This window comes from Ptychodera flava, chromosome 1 (assembly GCF_041260155.1).
Source record: "Ptychodera flava strain L36383 chromosome 1, AS_Pfla_20210202, whole genome shotgun sequence".
NCBI classification, from domain to species: Eukaryota; Metazoa; Hemichordata; class Enteropneusta; family Ptychoderidae; genus Ptychodera; species Ptychodera flava.
In genome coordinates, this window is record NC_091928.1 from 19356890 (window position 1) to 19370789 (window position 13900).

At 36.6% G+C, this 13900-nt stretch overlaps 1 protein-coding gene across 1 annotated transcript in view; it reads left to right on the top strand.

The window, feature by feature from the left end:
* Positions 1-13900, top strand: part of LOC139132186 (AP-2 complex subunit alpha-2-like) — a 72404-nt gene that overhangs the window by 43475 nt on the left and 15029 nt on the right. Inside the window, exons 6-14 of the mRNA XM_070698579.1 lie at positions 1719-1848; positions 2895-2996; positions 6499-6669; positions 7477-7565; positions 8554-8625; positions 8860-8956; positions 10982-11119; positions 12943-13050; positions 13397-13471. Coding sequence (XP_070554680.1) covers positions 1719-1848; positions 2895-2996; positions 6499-6669; positions 7477-7565; positions 8554-8625; positions 8860-8956; positions 10982-11119; positions 12943-13050; positions 13397-13471 — 982 coding nt within the window. The remainder of the gene's footprint in view (positions 1-1718; positions 1849-2894; positions 2997-6498; positions 6670-7476; positions 7566-8553; positions 8626-8859; positions 8957-10981; positions 11120-12942; positions 13051-13396; positions 13472-13900) is intronic.

The following is a 13900-nucleotide window of genomic DNA, read 5'->3' on the forward strand; positions in this document are numbered from 1 at the left end:
GACAGTTAAACTTGAGTAATAACAAAAAAGAATAAATATATTTTAGATCTGTAAAATTTCTTAAATGTTACATTTGAGAAATTCTGATATTAAAAAAAACAAAAAAACATAGGAATATGAATAAAATAAGTCATTGTTCAACTGATCAACTCAGAATAATCCCCCTGGAGCTGTCCTTTTTTACACAAGAATATTACTCCCCCCCTAAAAAGCTGTCATCTTGTTGTACTCAATTTTCCTTTAGCATTGAAATCTAGAGTCAGGGTTATGATTTTTTCCTTTCCTTTCCTTAGATTTTTCATTCTCTCTTCATTTGCCCGTCTTTCAACTTGTCTTGTTTATCAATTCCCGATTCCTGCACTACCCCTGTCTGTCATTTTCCCCAGTTTACGTTAATGCTGTTTAAAAATAAAGGTTGTTTACATCGCATGCTGACTTTATTCCCATACATCATTGAAAGAGTATTCATTTCTGTTGTCAAATATCATTTTGTAAATTTTGTGTAACATCAACAGATGAAAAATGAACACAGTTTAATGTTCGCAAAACTACCAGGCTGAGGGTTACGTTTGAAAACAGCTGATTGTAGCGTTGGCAGTTCAACGAAGTACGTACGTACGGCAAATTCACGGTAAATTCCAAACGCACAGACTTTGAAACTACTCAGAACTGACCTTAACCACACAGTTTTTGGTGTACGGGTTTATATTTTAATGATAGAATGACTATAAAAAGTAAAATTGACCAAAATTTTGCTCGATTCACTATCACAAAACACTTCCGGGCTTTCACTTGGCCTGCATAATGTGGCCGCGCTGTGCATGGCGCGGTTCGGAAATGACAACAAGAATGTAAATGAAAGATTACATCAGAAAACGGCCATGAAAATGCTTCAAACTTTCCACAAATTGAATATAACAGTTGCTGTTTGGTATACTAACTCCGATCACTGAAAATTGTCCCTGCATTTTAGCGACAACCTACCTACAAAATGCCGTTTAGGCACTGAACAACATACTGTAACGAGCCATTCCATTCTAACATAGGAAGTAGTGGCCTGAGAATGTGCGTGCCGCAGTACGGCACGCTGCGCTGTATGGCGAAAAATAATGTTTGATTTGAGCGCTAAAATGACACAATTTTTTTTCTTTATTTTCAAAAAATATCCCATGGTAGGACGAGCAGTTGAATTGGAATTTTTTTATCGAAAATTTTATTGAATTAGACCTAATACTTTTTGAGATACAGAAGTTTGAAAACCGGAAACCGTTCAGTGTGCAACAACTGTCAGTGTCATGTCGCAAGTTTTCATATGAGCGTCTGGCATCCGGCATGCCTACTATAAGAATGACGTATTAGTTCTCGCGTGATTCACGCGATTTGTCATAGTTCTCGTGTGATTTCATGCGTTTCACGTTTTTTCATATCGTTATTTTTACTTCCGGGTTTACGAGGCTCTAAAAAGTCTAGGGTCGGGGGTTAAAATTGGGGTAGGTCGGGTTATCGGAACAGCACATATTTTTTTTTTGGCCTCAACCAGAACTAGTTAAACAACCATAACCAGCTGTCATTAAGATGGAGTTTACAACCAGTTGTGTTATTTTTCACCATAATAGTAATTCAATAACCTTTTCTGATAAATCACAATTCTATGCATTTGTTATTTGCATATTGTTTTGTTGACACCTGGCTATTTATTGTTTTTTTTCCATTCATAGAGACACCCTTGACACAGTGAAACAGAGTGCATCGTTGTGTTTACTTCGGCTGTTAAGAACATCTCCAGAGTCTATAGATCCAGGGGAATGGATTAACAGAGCAGTGCATCTATTGAATGACCAACACATGGTAAGTGCAATGATGAAAAATTATAACCTTATAGTAGATCGTGCCTCGGGTACAGATATTCGGGCTTTCAAACTTAATCAATTCTATTCTGATCTACCACTTGTAGGGGTTCATTTTAAAGCTCTTGGTGAAAGAAAACTTTTCACAGTCTTAGTTTTTTGAAAATTGAAAATTTTATTTTTCTCCATAGAGTTAACACAGGGTTGGCAGCCATTTTGAATTTCAAATATCTGTAAATCTTGGGTAATTTATTTCCCTAGTACCAAACTTTGCGTGGTGACCCCCAAGTTTTATTCTTGGTTTTGAAAGAGAATGAAGAAAGTTTGAGCAAAAGTTTAAGTATTTCATTTTCAAGGCGCATATTATCTGAACTGTGCACAATGCATAATGTTATGAAATCTAACAAAGTTATGTATTAGCCTAAGCAGGTAAATTATTTCTGTGACTTTTACCCTTTTAGCGCCAAAGTGAAGTTTTGTCACCTTTGTAAAATATAGTCCAGTCAACTTTTTTTCAGGTTTTTCCCAAAATTTTGATAAAAAACTGTAGCCAAGGAAATCTGATGTCCATTTGGTCCAAAATTATCAAAAAAATTACTGCAGAATTCATAAAAACTGGTAAAATGTTGCTCTAAAATGTTGGCGAGAAAAATTACAGCTCTCAAAGGGTTGAGATAATCCAGCTGCTTAGCCAAAATATTGTGATCAAGCTCATCATGTTGTGTTGGTAGCTAGAGTACTGTACAGGGATGTAAGCATGCTATGCTACCTCTGTTATTGATTTTCAGACTTCGTGGAATGCTATGCGTACCTGTGTCTTATAATAAATCAACTCACTTAATCTTTCGACTGAAGCCACTTTCTGTCATGACGAGAAATAAAAATCAGCAGACAGCGAGTAAAGTAAAGCAAGCAAATTGCAAATTTATTGAAAAAATGTGAAAGAATTTAATCATACTTTTGCAAAAGTTGTTTGCATTCAGGAACCGTCCACATGTATAGCTGGTTTACTCAACTGTTTTTCTGTGTCTTTTCCACAATTTCCAGGGTGTTGTTACAGCAGCCACAAGTCTGATTCACGAATTAGCCGGAAGAAATTCTGAAGAATGTAAAGGATGCGTCTCTCTCGCTGTCTCCAGACTTAGCAGGGTACGTCTCACCTTTGTACATTACCTAGCTCATAAAACCTAATGACAGCGCTGAAAGAGAAAAAACCCAACCATGCATTTCCATTATCAGAGCAAACGAACCTTTTGTCTGCTGGTGTTAGAGAATGGATTGTTACATTATTAAGAAGGGGGGCAGTGGAGTATATCACAGTCAAGAGCGGTTACAAGTGGATCATACCATGAATATAGCTGTATGCAAATAATCCATGTGTGAGAATTTGAGAAGCGTGATAAGGAGACAAGGAATAGAATCTTTGATTCAAATTTCATAAGATGCACTAGCTTTAGAAATTATTTATGTTATTCTTCGCATAGTGATATAGCTGGCTGACCAGTCCACATGGATCGACAATGTAATATAAGGGTTTGCACCCTCATTGCCTGCTGGAAAGTCTGTGTCCAGGAGTGTAAGAGGGAAAATGACAATCTTTGTAGGAGATACAGGACCTCCCTTCCCCCCTCCTCTAAAAATCACACTAGGAAGTAAAATACAGAATCAATGTTGATGTAATTCCTACAAAATACAACACTACAGAACTAGCAAAGTTAATGTCCATATGTTATGTAATATATTGCCCTTCTGTGCTTTCAAACTGTATATTTGTTAAAGGCATACTGTCACCTGTTCCAATTTTGCCACAGTTACCATGGAAAGAGGAAATCTAACCAATCACAGATTTTAAGAGGGTGGCCGCTTTTTAAAAATACTGCCCTCACATGGACATTTTGAATACCAAGGAACGCCCCTTTGACCATATATGGGCATATTTAGATTACAGGTGACTGTATACCTTTAAGGGTACACAGCCCATGAGATTCCTCCAGTAATTTTACAAGGGTACCCCCTTGGTATGCAAAAACAGACATAGTAGGGACAGCAGTGTTAAATATTGCCACACATCCCAAGCCATTGAGTCACTCTTCTTTTATCTCGTAATGCATCAAGCTTTCTTAACCCTTTCACTGCCATGGATTGGCCCAAACCCATCATTATCAATGGTGATTGTGGACCTGTTTACAGGGAATTAGGGGTGAACAGGTTAAAAAGAGATATTTCTGTGTTGTTTGATAGTTTGAAGTAAAAGGCACCTTGAAAATGCTTTTAGTAACCATGGGAAACTGTTTTTCACCATTGACATTGACCAAAGTTGAAGGAATGTTCCTTGATGTAAATAATACTATTAAATGGCACAGTTACTGTTACCTTAATCACAAAATTTGAGGAATCATTCACATGGAATTAATGAAATATTTTTTATATGTTGACTATCAGCTTGTTAATTTTAAATGTCCAGTTAGGTAATAAGTATATGGGTTTCCCAAGAAGCGAATACAAAGTCGTTGCTAGATAGGCATATATTTGCAGTGTTGTAGAAAGTGCTGAAAAGCACTTAAAGTCTAGTCGTGCCGTTTTCTATGTTTTGCCGTAAACGGTTTATGATAACGTTTCTATAAAAGTTGAATTGCCGTAGATATGATTGCCAAACCAATACTGACAGTACAATTCGTAATTTGAACATCATGGTTAGTAGCAATAATTTGGCCAGGATTTGCTCATGGATATTGTTCTTTTTATTCAGGTTTTTTAATCAGTTTTAAGTAACGGTCGTTAATGAATCTGACCTGTCTTATTGAACGCCGGTAGACAGCCCTGAAAATATAGTCACATAAAAAGCACATCAGCAGTTTTGACTGGTTATTTGAGTGATCAATAGGCCAATTCTCAGCCCATGATTCTTGTAATTTATGGGCATTCAGACATCTAATAAACCATACACAGTGATTTCAAAACACGGCCTGAGTGGGTTTTGTATTCTGTGTCGCTGGCTTTAGTCGTACTTTGAAATTCACAAATTGCTGAAATGCAAAATGCTTGATTTATTTTGACAAGTTAAATGCAGTGTAAAATATATGGAGGAGATTTTTATAACTTTGTACGTTTTACTGTGGTACTGAACAGTGTATCCCTGCTTGTCACAGCATTTTCAACTTTCAGAGGCAATCTCCTCTTGGCAAAAGTTGTCTTTGTTTTACACTCCAGGATGTGAGCATTTAATCCACAGTGTTACAAAAATTCATGAGTGAATTTTATTAATCACAAATATTGACAATGTAATGTTCCAAAGATTAGGACCTGAAATGCACTATATAGATAATTAAGCCAACTGGAACTTCAGCTACAAGACTGTTTTATTAGCAGCTGGAAAGGATTCAGAGAATATTAGTTTACACAAACCTGGCGGATATAAATTGAACCCCATGGTGAGAATTACATGAAATGTTGATGACAAGTTCGTATAAGATTTTAATTTGGGAAATTTGTGGGTTCTATGACTGCGAGAAATATTTGAATCTCTCAAATAGTTTCTTCAAGGGCAGTGTGGACATAATGGTAAAAATTTCAAATATTTGATGATATTTTAAAAAAACTAGCATCCTCAAGCTGCTGTTATCGCAATGGCTTCTATGAATACTTGAGCACATGCACTACACAAACACACCTGTGCTGATTGTTGTCAGTCACTCGTTACTGCGGCAGATGTTTCTCTTTTTTGAGGCAAATGAACCGCAAATTTCTGTTTGGCAGCATGACAAGGATAGTGTACGCAGGGAATTGGCACCGTGCAGAGTTCAAGAAGTCACTCCCTTCACGTCTTGATGTAGTCACAGCAGTGTGGCAACAATTGATATTAATGCGACAGATGGCTTAGATGAGATTTTATTCGTCAGACAGAGCTACTGATTTTGTGAAGAGACTGCCTGCAGGCAGTTACTGTTCTAAATCCACAAGGATATAAATAGATCTATCAGTCCAGTCAGAAATGTGATATGATACCTAAAGAAAAAAAAATGCAAGCCAGAATTCTGTCCTACTGCTAGAATCAAAGAATAGGAGTGGAGTTTCTTTTAGTGATATTCACAGTCATGTGATGTCAAAAATTTCAGCACATGCATTTTATAATTTTTCACAAAAATTACTTATAAGAACACATTCTTATCAGCAGCTAATTAATATTCATTGACAGAGTTAAACTTATGTTGTTTACCCTTGACATTCTCAAAAATATTACAAATTTAAATACAAAGCAATCATCAATATCACATGAAATTTTAATTTTTCATAACGCGACCCGTTTTCCGAATACTGATTCCCATTGAATGGCTGCCATATCAGATCAGGTGTATCTTGTGAGATATTGTTTGATGGGTAACTTCATCAAATGTTTTGCATCCATTTGACTAATTTTATGTCATACTTTTGAAATAAACCAGTTTTGGAGAAAGAGGGTCATTTAGCAAAATAATCAGAATAGCCTTATCACCCCTCTATTTTGGTATAATCCAAGAGTAGTAAATGTAGTGGTTGGTTCTATGTTATGATGCGCTGGGGTGGTTAGGGAAATGCATTAAAGCAAGCATAACAATGTGTAAATATATGAGAGGGACATGTTATTGAAAAAATTGGACATGTTATGTTTCAGATTGTTACGTCATCCTACACGGATCTTCAAGACTACACCTATTACTTTGTACCTGCGCCATGGCTGTCAGTGAAGTTGCTACGTTTACTCCTGTGCTACCCACCGCCTGAAGACGCGGCGGTCAGGGGTCGACTCAGCGAATGCTTGGAAACCATTTTAAACAAAGCACAGGTATGCAGAGACCCAATTCGAGTTTGATTGATATTATTTCATATTTGAAACCAGTAGTGTGCTGAAACTAACTCTAGCTACATTCACTTTGGAAACCTACTCAGTGTGTCCTGGCGTCAGCGTGTTGTATTAAGTGTTACTAGACAGCGCCCTCATTTTCAGACTCTTCATTAATAAATAATGACTACTCTGCAGAGCGTTACGTTTGTTTTCCTCAAATCATCATGTCATTTGAGAGTTTTCCGCCTTGGTACTTTTCTTGATGAACAATCAACATTCATAGAAAATTAGTTTTGAAATGTGCCGTGCTGTGAAATTGTCAAACAATTTTAGAGCCAGTGATACACAATAATTTCATGGAAAGTAAGGAGTCTTTTGGCACCTGTTTTGTCAAACAAAAGGATATTGATTTCTTTCAAATAGATCTACAAAAGAAATTTGCATGTTAACTTTTGCACTGAAAGTGACCACCTCAGTTGGTCATTACAAACTTCCCAAAAGTGTGTTATTTGTAGTCCCTGTAAACCATCAATTTTGTGGCCGTTTAATGGTGATGTTGAAATTTCTACTAAAAAATCGGACTGTACTTTTATTAGATATTATCAAATGGTCATTGTAATGACAAATGTTACTCTGGATACGCAGAACTTGAAAAGTTATAATTACATGAGCCTTCGAGTGTACACCTCACACAGACTTGTGGGTAATTTACTGTATTGTGTGCTGTACTGCTATGCAGTTGCAATGATAGTACGATAGTATCACTTTGCGAGATTTGCTCAAACATTATCTTCTCCTTGTTTGTAGGAACCCCCCAAATCCAAGAAAGTGCAGCATTCCAATGCCAAAAATGCTGTTTTATTTGAAGCCATCAACCTCATCATTCATCATGATTGGTAAGTCTTTGAAAATCATCGCATTGCCTTCATGGCAACCATACCAGTCAGTTGAAGCTATTTAAAACTAATTGTTTCACTGTCAGCTCCATCATCTGACGTGAAAGGCTGTACGTCAGACAATTTTAAAGTACAATGAAGTCAGTGTATGTTTCATGTTGTTGTTCTGACACCTTTACAAGATCAAAGGCTGATGACAAAATTTGAAAATTTGGCAGTTTAATCGACAAGAGAGTTGAGTGATGGAGATAGAACAATTGAGGGTGGTGGTGTTATGTTGAGGAAAACTGGTGTAGAAGGAAAAGTTGTCAGTTTGGTCGATCTACACACCTGCTTCGCATGCAAAGGGGCTGCAACATCAATTTATTGTTAAATTGAGAATGATCAGAATTTTAGAGAGTAATATAATATGAAATGAAAACTAAGTTTTTTTGCAAATAATTACGCAAAAAAAGCCAGGTAGACTGTCAGGATGCAATGGTCTTCGTATTTGATAAAGGTGACTAGGTCACCATACTAGGTGTGTGTATACTGACACTTCAGTGTTGTTGATGTTGAAGTTTTGACTGAAGATGCATTATGAATACAATAGACATCAAATCAGGTCCAATAATCGTTATCATTCAAGGTAACTAAGAAATTTACCAGGTCCAAGGAACATATTAAAAATGACAAAGGCAATGGGGTCATCTTGAACCACAAAATAGTGGTGGTACCAGGTGTCCGGAATGGGTAAGCGTACCCTGCCAGCTAGCTGCACCCGTCAAGATTGACCCAAAGCGACAAATCCATTGTTATTTGGTGAATTCACCAAATTACTTTTGTGAGTCAAAATTTGGTATGCTGTCACTCATCATTTGAGTAACAGACAGGTCATATTTTGATACAACATCTCCGTATCTACCGTAGAACTTCGTAAATGATTTCACTAATCTACTTTCTGACAATGTAGGACTGATATAGTTTTGTCATATCTTTCTGATTTCAGTGAGCCAAATCTGTTGGTACGGGCATGCAATCAGCTTGGCCAGTTCCTACAACACAGAGAGACGAACCTAAGGTAAGTGTCAGGTATCCATGTGTGATGTCATGGTTGGATGTCATGGGCATGTCTGGAATTGTGTGACTTCAAGGCGTTGAGTGTGACATTGGTTTATGTGAAATGTGACATCCATTTGTGTGTCTGTAACACTGTGACATCAAGATATCTAATTTGTAATGTATGTGAATTTGGTGTCAGAATGAGCTGTTCTGAGCTGCAACTCATTTGTGATTTTGTACCCTTGCATTTCAGGTACCTGGCATTAGAAAGTATGTGTCTGTTAGCGTCGTCAGAGTTTTCAAGGGAAGCAGTGAAGAAACACCAAGAGACTGTGATTACTGCACTCAAGGTAGGGCTGTCTGTCCAGGGATTTATGTCAAATATGAATACCTGCTCCCCTTTCCCTTCTCCCGCCTCTCTCTATCAGTGTGTCTGGTTGTGTCGTGTAGTTTCCTTCTCTGTCCCAGTCTCCCTCCTTCCACTCTTTTACTCTCCTGTCCACTTCCCCCTCTCTCCCTCCCTCTCTCTTTCTCTCTCTCTCCCCCATCCCTCCCCCTCTCTCTCCCATCTTTCCCTCTTTCTCTTCCTTCCCTATCTATCTCTGTCTGTCTGTCCATCTGTCTGTCTGTCTCTGTCTCTCTCTCTCTCTCTCTCTCTCTCTCTCTCTCTCTCTCTCTCTCTCTCTCTCTCTCTCTCTCTCTCTCTTTCTCTCTCCCTTCCCCTATCTGTCATTTACACAAACCCTGTCAATTTCAGTATAGGATGGTGATGACTGGATTGTATTGATAGATTTGGCAGTGAGAGGGCTTTTGGTGTCTCTGAAAGCAGGGCAGTGCCATGATTTTCTTCACCCATTTGAACTGGTATATGTACCATATCCAGCTTATTTCCAGTAGTGAAACTATTTGCAGTAATAAGTATTCACATCTACGAGTTTGATTTCCTGTGAATATTGCTATATGCGCACATTCATAGTCACTGTTAATTTGTATTCAGGTATTATAGAAAATAGCCGGCAAAAAACAACTGACTGTCAGCTAAATTTGCCAGCTGTGAAAAATATTAGTTTAGTAAAAGTTCAGGACATTTTACACCGAGTTAAGGTGGTTGGAAAGGCTAGAGCGTCAGTTATAAATTTCAACAAAACTATTAAAATATAAAAGTAGTCAACATTCTCTGTGGAATAAAAAAAAACTAGACATTTGGGCACAAAGGCATTGCAGAGTTATAGCCTGTTAAAACTTCTGAAAAAGTGACCAAATAAGAAGAAGTTGGGGAGTCCTTAGTGTATTAACTATGGTAGAGGTCCCCTAGCTTTTAATAAAATGTTTGAAAAGGGAGAGTCATTATTTGCTGTTTTTCAGGAAAGTTTGACAAGGTGGTGCTGGCATTCAGAGTGAGTGACTGCTATTGTAAATGCATTTTTAGATTCTTTGAGTGTCAAAGAGGTGTCAAAATTGAGATTAACAAAAAACAAACTGCTCTATGACTTCAAAAGAAGGGTGCAAATATGGCTTGTTTTCAACATTTTGACAGAATAACAGTTTTCCTACATAATTGTATACCAATTTAATCCAACTTTGAAATGAGATATGGACATGGAATTTTTACAGCCTATTAACAAGGTTACAGATAAGATTTGTACGGCACAATTTTCCTGTATTTGAAGTACTTTTTGAAAAATAACATTTTGAAATTTGAAAGAATTTTTAATAATTTTTTGATATATAAACCCATGTAAAATCATAAAAACAAATTTTATTTACAAATCCTGCCGTACAAATCTTACAATAAATAGTGTCAACATATTTATAACTAATTTGGTAATATTAATACTATCCAATTATTATTAAATTAAATATGTAAAAAAAATATGAAAAATTAAATTTTAATATTTACTGGTGTCATATTTCAAAATCATGGCTGCAAATATACAATTTTTATATTCTTTGGAGAAAATATTAACTAAGGGAGTTATCCTGAAAATTTGAACTAAATATCTTGATTCTAACACTTGAAACTTGACATTAACTCTGAGAAAAGAATTGGTGCAAAAATAGCCTTTCCAACCACCTAATGTGCTCACACACAGCTTGTAACCAAATTTTCTACATCCCTCTTATTTTGTATGTATCTTATACCCTGGCCTGTTTTACAAATATGATATTTGATCCACAGTGTTGTGTTTTCATTGTGCCGTAAGGTACTGTATACATTCCGTATGCTTAATTAACTGATCGTAATAGTTTTATTATCCCCATTAAACATTTATTAATCCTAAATCCCGTTTTCAAGAGAGTATGCCACCCACGCTTTTGAAGTAAGCATGCCAGTTTTCCGTTGGTTTATTGTCTATCACTGATCTTGCCTGCAGACTGAGCGTGACGTGAGTGTACGTCAGCGAGCGGTTGATTTACTGTATGCGATGTGCGACAAAGGCAACGTGGAGGAAATTGTGTCAGAAATGTTATCCTATCTGGAGACGGCAGACTATTCCATTAGGGAAGAAATGGTAAGTCGTGGACCGGGAGAATAGTTTAAGAAGATTACATGTACACAATGAAGAGCTTTACTCAATATCCCAGTGCAGCTGTATCAAAAATATGATTTTGCTTTATCCGTGGAAAACTGAAAGGTCCAGTAGATATGACTTTCCAGGATTTTTTGGAACTATTTTTGATTTTGTATGTCAGTTGCTAATTCTTGTTCTACTCCCCAAAACCAAATATGTTGAAATACATACCATTTAGCTTGTCAACACAGTCTCTGTTATTGTTGACATTTGTATTCTAACACAGACCAGAGTTCACTTTCCAACAATATCAATGAATTGACAAGCTCAAACTGTGTATCTCAGCATACTTTGATGAATAGAACAAGAAACTGTACTAGGTAGTATGTGCCTCAGAAGTGAAAGACTTGAACTTTTGCTGAAACTTTCCTCACTGACACTTTCAACCATTCTCTTACTAAATCGAGAATAAAAATCAGGGGTCACTTTGCAAAGTTTGGTATTAGAGAAACTAAAGTACCTATGATTTACAGGCATTTAAAATTCAAAATGGCCACCATCCCTGTGTAAATTATTTGGGGGAAAAGAAAATTTTTGATTTTCGAAAAACTAAGATGAAATTTTTTCTTTCTGCAATGAGCCCCCACATGCTGTAGATCGGAAAAGAATTGTAAAAATTTGAGCACACAATATCTGTCCATGAAGCATGTCCTTACTTAAAACCAATACAGTGAAAAAATCATCAAATGTTACGGTTACTGACGTCTCGGAATAAATTCTATGGTGAAACGGGGAGATAGTGCCTGCAGAGCTGTTGTCACTTTGTCAACCAGCAAAGAAGTAGAGTTTCTCTGATAACCTATGCTGTATAAAATGTTGTCCTTGAAGTCTGCCTAATGCTACTGTCGTTTGTTGGAGATTGTCACATCTTGCTCAGAATATAACATGAATTTGCAGGAAAGAGCATGGTCATTTTGAATGGGGTACATGGTGGAACATTGTGACTTGGAAAGTGAATTTTGTCGTTGAAAGTGAAGCAATGTGCAATATACAGATACAATTTTCGGAATGCTGTCATTATGTTTATTTACATTTTGAAAATCATGCTTTCATTCATCTCCATTAAAATGATGTTGAAATACAAAATATTGAAGTCACCAATTTACATTATGCAACATTATATTATAGCTTTGTCAATACCAGTGAATTTTGTGACGTCATATCCATACATTATTACTGATAATGTATTCCATTATTCAGCATTGCGGCCCCACAGCGAGCAAGTTTTTTTTTTTGGAAAACGAAAATAGGACTGCGCATTTAAAAGGAGGGGAAATATCGGATAAACCATGTAATACACAAAACTATAAATCTTGACAATGGTTCACAATATTGATAATAATGTCTTACTGTACGATTTATTACATTTTTTGAGTCCTCACGCACGCACTTGCCGTCTGTCTGGCTGGCGCTCAGCATGCAGTCCCCGTCCGATACGCTGGTTGTACTAGTTCGTTTGTTTACAACATGGTTCGCTTCGTTGCCGTATAGGTGAAACAGAACTCAGTACGTTTGCAAACTCCTAGACGATACTGGGTTTGACACATATATGAGCCGGGAGGGGGTGCATTATTGCTTAAATACGGTTAACGAATGAATTCTAGTCTGGTCTGGTCTGAAATTCAACTGTCAACTTTAACATAGGACATTACCATTGTAAAGGCTGGAGACATTATTTCATAGCAATGATCAGTCAGTCAATACTGAATGTCAACAGTGAACCGATAATGAACAGGAATAACTGTTCTATATTTTCTTCGTAGGTATTAAAAGTAGCAATATTAGCTGAGAGATACGCCTCAGATTACACATGGTATGTAGACACAATACTGAATTTAATCCGCATCGCTGGAGACTACGTCAGCGAGGAGGTAAGCAGATATTATTTCTAAATTTACACATTTGATGGTATTTTCTGTGACATTACGAAAATGTCTGTTTTTAAATGAAATTTCAAATTTGTATCGGAACATTTATCTGCAGATCACTTGTTATGTTTTACAAATCTTGTCCTTGCTGTTGAACTTATCATTGAACTTTGAACTCAATTAGCATAAAAATCATAATTTGTATGTTGTACTTATTTGCATATGGTATGTTATGACCAGGTGGATGTAATCATAGCATGCAAAACATCAATATTAATTAGATGGAAAGTTAATAATTTCTTATTCTGCAATTGGATGTGACTGACTGTAATTTTCATGATGTTTACAGGTCTGGTATCGTGTTATTCAGATTGTAATAAACAGGGATGATGTCCAGGGTTATGCTGCAAAGACAGTCTTTGAGGTAGGTCAATATCACGCAATATTGACCCATGCCATTTTGTATATGTGTTAAATATTGGCCTGTTGTTTTGCCAGGTTCCAGCTTATTCCTACACAATGAAAGAAAGTCAAATCACTTCAATTTAGGTTTTATATTACTCTGTGCGCTAAAAATAGTATTGTATGACAAATATGAAACACTATATCCACCTTTGCTTCAAAATTTACCAGACCTGGTATGGCATAGATTTTATGCAATACTATTTACAGGTAGATATATTTATGGCATGTATACTATGTAGTACCTACGAGACGTACTGACCGATACCAAATCTATGGAAAAAATTGAAAAAAAGTTTCCCTCAAGGTTCTGTGATGAAATGCTGATGTGCTACCTATGATGTTGACCTATCATGCTACTTAACCTTTGACCCCTAAATTTAGGTACAGT